The sequence below is a fragment of the Mytilus californianus genome, unplaced genomic scaffold (genome assembly GCF_021869535.1).
Source record: "Mytilus californianus isolate M0D057914Y unplaced genomic scaffold, xbMytCali1.0.p SCAF_7, whole genome shotgun sequence".
NCBI classification, from domain to species: Eukaryota; Metazoa; Mollusca; class Bivalvia; order Mytilida; family Mytilidae; genus Mytilus; species Mytilus californianus.
In genome coordinates, this window is record NW_026262723.1 from 90,718,792 (window position 1) to 90,726,315 (window position 7,524).

Below are 7,524 nucleotides of genomic sequence, written 5' to 3' on the forward strand. Positions count from 1 at the left end.
TGGTACAGGCATTATCTTATGTAGAAAATGGTAGATTAAACCTGGTTTTATAGCTAGCTAAACCTATCACTTGTATGACAGTCGCAGAAAATTTCATTATATTGACAACAATGTGTAAACAAAACATACACACATGATAGGTAAAAGTGTCAAAAATAGGGGTACAGTAGTCAACATTGTGTTATAATCTTAATCACTATTAAATATACAATGCATACTAAGAAAATACATTGAGTTGAGATACCGTGTAATAACTTTATCAACCTATTTAGTAAAATAATAAAGAATATAAGTCACAATTGTATTGAATATTTTATTTAGTCCGATGTTTCAGACATACATATTTCTGTTCATGCTTATTTTTCTAAAGCAAAAAACCTGTGAATGTGCTCCAATTATGATGGATGTAAAACGGGCGCGCTCCCCATATACCGTACTTGATAATTTTTACTTTATCGCCTTTATTCAGTTTCACAATGATGCTGTTTGTTGCACTATTATATGATAGAGTTGTAGCGCAAGCGTACATCAACATTTCATCCTTTGCGTTCACTCTCAGTGACATTTCCACTGTTGATTTCATTTTCGTTAATATTGTAGAGGAGAAATAGTATGTTCCAGCTATTGGAGCGGTAAAAATACCAGTAGCGGTGTTGTAACAGTTTCCATTGTTAGTAATCGCCTTGTTAAATACAACCGTATTCCAAGGAGAAATATCTGCAATAGATGTTCCAAGTTTCGCAGAGAACGATATGTCAACTGAGCCTGCTAGCTGTTTTCTAATATTTTGTAAATCTATTGATTTGTAGTTGTGTTCTTTGTTTTCTGATGTTTGGAAAAAAAAGAAGAAAAATAATACATTATTGAATCGCTTATCTAATTCCATTATCTTAGCAAAATTATGGAAATGTTTACCTTTTTAGGGAATTGTTGAATTGTATCAAGAGATGCTTCTGAAAATATGCCCTACGTTGAAAAGGAATAACTCAACTGTAACTTTGGTAAACCTTAGATTAAATAACCCTTAACCGTTTTCTCCGCAAAAGAAATATGATTTTAATGCCTAACTATTGTTAAATTATGTAAGATAGAATTGAGCTGCAATGTCATGTTGTTCACCAAACGAAGTCAGGAACTTTGCTCGTGATTGTTTCTTGTCATATCTTAAGCGTTTCTGTCATTTTTAGGGATTAGATGTTGATGATCTTTGAAAGTAATTGTTCCAATACTTAACAATTTATATAGACTCAGGTCGATTCGGAGCTTGGCTAAACACTTAATTCTGAAGACCGTATGTGTACCTCTAGATGACTTTAGTTTGGATTTCTTTATGTTTTTCGGTATTGTCGTCGTTTTGTTTTCTCAATGACGTATACCCCACATGTCCTATGATTGGAAGTCCTTTATATAATTTATGTTCTAAAAATGTAATATTATCACGTCATTAGATATTAACATTTACTTTGTCCTATAAGTTTGTATCGAGTATCATTATCATATATGAAACCACCAATTAAGCTACGACCATTATTCTAGTACAATAGTCACGTTGACACGTTTAATTCATGAGACATCTGAGCTTGTACAATTATTAACCGATTGTACAGTTCAATATTAAATAAATAAATATCACAAGATTCAAACACGAAAACCAAATACATTGATTTGGATAAGTAATGCTTTTCTTTAGAAAGAATAACAAATTTCATTTTATTTTAAAAATTCATTTTGAAATCCGTTAAAATTAAGAACTTTAAGTTTTTGCAATGACTTTTAAATTAAATTATAGAAAAACTCTAATATCTTCAATATTATGTTTCTTGCTTTGTTTTCAATATCTACCAGGTATTTTATTCACAATAATTTTACTAGGGTATTCCAAAAACTTGCTAATTTATGAATTCAACCGAAAGGTTGTAATTCATTATTGAGCCATGTACAGAAATGCTTAGAAATATTATCAAATTAGTTTACCATGGAGTCCTTTTTCAGCTAGTCCCTTCTTTAAATCATCGTCATTTTCTGTAACATCTGTCTTGCCAGTCTTCGTAACTCGTTTGACGTCATGTTCGTTACTGATTCCAACTTGAGCATTGAGATTTGGAATCTTAAACTCGACATCGACTATCTTGGCAAACTCACTCAAGGAAGCGGAAAATCCGTATTCGTTTAGATTTACCATTAATACCATAAGGAAAACCAAATTAATTTCTCGGCAAGTCATGATTTTGTTTACCAAATCAAATACAACTATCCCACTTAAAATTGCAGCCTTAACTAGTAATGTTCACTTTGCGTCCACGCACACATATTATAAAGAAAACACAAGGAAACAGGAAAAAATGATAACCGGTAAAGATAAACAAAAAACAAAAAAAAACATATAAAGTAAGTTGCAAGCTTTTGTTGTAAATTCAAGGTCACAGGATGTTTATTTCTTATTTAACATTCATTTCACAATACTTTGTCTTTGACCAAAAAAGTTCGTTAAATTTTCATTAGTATTATTAAACAGGTGAAGACGACAGAAAGGAGCTACAAGGCTGATATATTTCTCTTTTTTCTGATGGACTGACAACAGTAAATACTTGCTGGTCGCTCACAATTCCTGCAAATTGGAATTTAACATTATAAAGAAACTTCATGAGTCCTATTTATATTTTTTGTTTTTATTTATTGTTTTCTACAGGGCCAGTATTCAATCAACAGCAGGTGCTGCTACCTAATATACCACTAACTACCTGTAGTTGTGAACACATTTTGACCTAGCTGTCCAAATTATATACTGTTTTTTTATTTCCTTTTTCAAGTTTGTAGTAAATAAAGGCAACAGTAGTATACCTCTGTTCAATAGTCATATATCGATTAAGCGAAAACAAATCAGGGTCACAAACCAAAACCGAGGAAAACACACCAACTATAATAGGAAAACAACGGAACAACAGAAACACTGAACTGCAACAAAAACAAACGCCAACATATATAGAAACGGACCATTTGATAACAAATGCCATATTCCTGACTTGGTACAGGACATTTTAAGAACGAATGGTGCATTGAACCTGGTTTTATGGCTAGCCAAACCTCCCGCTTATATGGCAATGTTTAAAATACCGCGAAAATGACAACATTACGTGACAGGAATACAGTACAAATAAACGCAAGAACACTCAGGAAAGAGAAACACATGAATAAATAATATAATAGTACATTACAACATGTAAACCACAGAATAACAACGGACACCTCCCATGAATCCATGACAGCACACCAGGACACCACACACGAATTATAAACTGTGCCTCACACGAATGTATCGACGCCACAAAAAGTGACGTATTTTTTGTGACGTTTATATCATCACAGGTAAATTTCTAAATATGTAATAGATTTGTTTTATTGTAGACTCGTACAAGAATATAAGATTGAGTTTGTAATGGCGTTATATTATGTATTTTCTAAATATGTCGGTTTTTCTTCTAAATCCAAACTGTATATAAACAAAACAACCTGCTGACGCACCTGATATCGAGCAACTTACTGGCGCCTTAGTTTGTATTCCTGTTGGAAGCTGGACTGTGCAGTTCTTTTATTGTCTTTTTATGGTGTGCGTGTGTGCGCACTTATGGTTTGGGGTGTGTGTCCAAGTAAATTTTTTTTAACCTCTATGTGTGTATCTGTAGCAAATATGGCTATCTGTATATATATGTGTTGTTTGTTTCTTTTTTTTTTTTTTTAAATCTATTTACGAGTAGGACGTTGTAGTTTGTTGTAATCTTCAATACTTCGCTTATTCCTGTTATATCAATTTTGCCAAACTAGTGTAACAATTTATGAACGGAATATGTTTGTAGCATACTGAGGGTTAAATCTATTTACTGAACACACAGAAATGTGAATCTGATGTCATAAAAAATATGGAACAATTCAATTGAGAAAACTAACGGCCTACTTTATAACAAAACAATTTACGAAAAACAAATATGATGTCCACAATCGTCTTATGTTTATAAGCACTAGCATTAATGAGAATATGACATGATATTTTTGAACAAAAATAGGGTATACTAAAATCGTATGTATATGATGATTTTTTTCCATCGTAATTTCTCTGGTTTTGCAATCATCTTTGAACACGAGACGCTGTTCAAGCGTATTTTGCTTGAAGTGAGTGAATAATTCATTTTCATTTTAACCAACTTCCTCTTTGCAAGTATATGTTACAAGACAAGAGAAATTACTTCAGTAGACTAAATTTCCGACTGCTTACATACTACAGCTCATTTGACGCGAATCAAATTTTCCCCCGAAGACAATATCGCAAGAATCGTGACTCAATTGTCTTAATAAAATTGCATGTTTGTTAATGAAACTGCCACTTTCAAAAAAACCACAAGCTATGTGTCATCGCACTTAAAATTTCAGGTACAATTAGATCACTGAAACTACGCAGTATCGTAATTGTTTTTTTATGTTATCATATTGAGTTATGTAGAACATCATATTGAAAGACAGAAAAGGGTTAATCACATTGTATTTTCATTCATCAAATGTAATACTGTTAATGTTGTTCTGTCCTTCTACGGTTGTTGTAATAGGTTTGATATATTCAATGTGTTAGTGTATCTGGTTGTTGTCAAATCTGGAATTTGGAATATTTTTTCGCTCTCCACATTTTTTAAGAAAAAAGGTTATTTGAATTTTCTTACAGAAAATGAAAAACAACTTTTAGACCTGCAAACGACCTATTTATATTTTCCAATTGCACATACTGACAAAAATGCTCTATCGTAAAGACATCTCTTGTGGTTATTATGTATTATTTCCAGATATCCATGAATTTTGAAAAAAGAGTTAATTGCAATTCGTTTGTCTGATACTCATTCAAAACTTGATCACACATTATAAATAAACCGGATTGGACTAAGAACGGACCTTTTTTTCTAATTTCGAAAGGATAAATTAAAAAAGGTTATCAGTATATGTACCCAGTTTCGTGTTTTCTACTTTGTGTTTTGTTGGATGCTTTCTTTTCGTCTTTTTTTCTTTTGGCCACTGTGTTGTCTGTGGTTCTTTGACTAGTGATTGTTCTGTTGCCCTTTTGGTATCTTTTACTATCTATAGCTAAATATTTTATAGGTGAAATCAAACAATCAATTTGACTGACCAGTATTAAGATATAAACATGAAACAGCAAAATTGAGCGAACGACCACTTTGAGAATGTTAACACCGCCTGATTTCTTTTTCAATAAAATGAATACCCTGAACTTGCTTCGGTAACTTTGGATATACTTTGATTCAGAATTATTTAGTATATTTTTACGTATGCATGTTTTTCTGTCGTTTGTAACGCCGATATCATGAGAGCTGCAGTGATCTTCTTTATTTTATACATTATTAAAACCATTACTACACAACGGAAATTAAACCAATATGAAGATAAATGGTCTTCGTCAGTTTTGTAATATGAAATGACTTGATGAACTTTTAGTGAAGTTTATGGTGATATATCAGGCAATGGGAAATATAAATTTGCAATTAAAAAGAGTATAAAGACTTTCGTCGAGAGAAATTTTACAGAACTGTTAACAAAATGATAAAATTGGTGCATCGTTGCATAATTATGGCATTTACGAATCTAATGTACTTTTGAAATTAATGTTTTAGACTTGTTGCAGTCAATTAAACGACAATAATCATATATATATATATATCGTCTTACAAAACACTTGCCATATGCAGTATTAAAATAACGACTTGTTTAAATGGGATATAAATTTGCGTATGTATATACAATTGTGCCTTTTCATTACTATTCAATCAGATACACAAATGCATGCATGATGAAAGCAACTTCTTCCGAAAAAATTCGTTTTACAAAATAACGATGAATATGTTCATTCATGCAGCTACAAATTTCTTGAGCATCACTAGAATCTTTGCTCGTTCATCGAATGATCAGGGCAGCTTTGTAATATGTTTATTGGTTCAAAGTGCTACCAGATAAGCATTTCTCTTAACTTCAACTCATCTTTTATTTTTCAATGTTTTAAATAAACCGTTTTGAAGAAATTGTGGCATTTCCAACATTTTGGCATTTTCTACTTGTGTTTTTTAACCAAACGTTTTTTTTTTTTTTATTGTTTTACTCGAAAAAATACGTTCAATTTACTAACAGAATGAAAGAAACATTTTAAAGTCTCATTATGACTGCATTTTTAGTATTAGTATGTTTGCAGTTTAAACATAGTATCAATAAGATTGCATTATAAACGTTGTATCAATACGATTGCAGTTAGAACATAGTATCAATTATATTGAATTTTGAACATTGTATCGATAGCATTGCATTTTGAAAATTGTATCAACATGATTGCAGTTTGAACATATTATCAATATGATTGCATTATGAACATTGTATTGATGTGATTGCATTTTGAACATAGTCTCAATATGATTGTATTTTGAACATAGTCTCAATATAATTGCATTTTGAACATAGTCTCAATATGATTGCATTTTGAACATAGTCTCAATATTATTGCATTTTGAACATAGTCTCAATAGGATTGCATTTTGAACATAGTCTCAGTATTACTAATTTTGAAAATAGTATCAGTATGGATGATATTTGATAGCAGAAGGAGGGTTGACATCTAAGAAGCCGCCACATGTTTATGTCGCTTAGCAACATCATCAGTGGTCGTCTTGGAAATCTAACATATACTTTACATGATACTAACTAAACAGGAAATCATGAATAAGCATAGGTCTGTTTAATTTTCCAACAAAGGAAAAAAAAACTTGATTTTCAATTCTATTGGATACCCGAATTACATAAAATTAATTACAGTAACCTCTTAATTGATGGAGCTGCAAACTAATCATCTAAACCTCTCTCCAAATGATAATCATCGGATTATCGGCAATCGAAACTGGGCTTCAGAGTTACTATGAAACTATTTGTGAAACTCATGAGGAAATTGACATCAGATTTGGATACTAGATAAATCATATATGTGTTAGAGTTCATACAATCTAAGTCCCTCTCCTCGTACGTATAAATAGAATAAACATTTGACCGCTCTATTCTTTTCAGAAGTATTCCTTACTCTAACCTTGATTGACAGATTAAATTAAGAATTCCAAAAAACAAACACACTCTGATTCAAACAAAATATTCTCTGAAAGGACATCATCAAGATATCTACATCATATTTGTAAAGTGCAAGAACGTGATAGTCGTCATCCCTATCTGAACGAACTGTACCCTCATTATTCGACTTGTTCCTTTATTCGTATAAGGCAGATATGCGCTTTCAAAGAACAATGAAAAGTAGTTGCCATTATCTTTTAACTTTATATTCCCCAATAAAGATTGTGTCCCCTCACGGAATACTACAAAATTTAGTGACTATGTTGATCGAATCTATCTCATTGAACTTGAAATAAAGGTTAAATCTGTTTCCTATATTTGCTTACATCTAGAAATTGACAATGACGGTCGGTTAACAACTCAATA

The 7,524-nt window shown here is 31.5% G+C and overlaps 1 protein-coding gene across 1 annotated transcript; it reads right to left on the minus strand.

The window, feature by feature from the left end:
• Positions 1-299: 299 nt before the first annotated feature.
• On the minus strand, positions 300-2,340 carry LOC127708727 (heavy metal-binding protein HIP-like). Its single transcript, XM_052213850.1, has 2 exons — positions 1,975-2,340; positions 300-825 (listed from the first exon to the last, which is right to left on the minus strand). Exons 1-2 carry the CDS (start codon positions 2,222-2,224, stop codon positions 365-367), a joined length of 711 nt encoding a protein of 236 aa, XP_052069810.1. The 5' UTR covers positions 2,225-2,340; the 3' UTR covers positions 300-364.
• Positions 2,341-7,524: the final 5,184 nt, after the last annotated feature.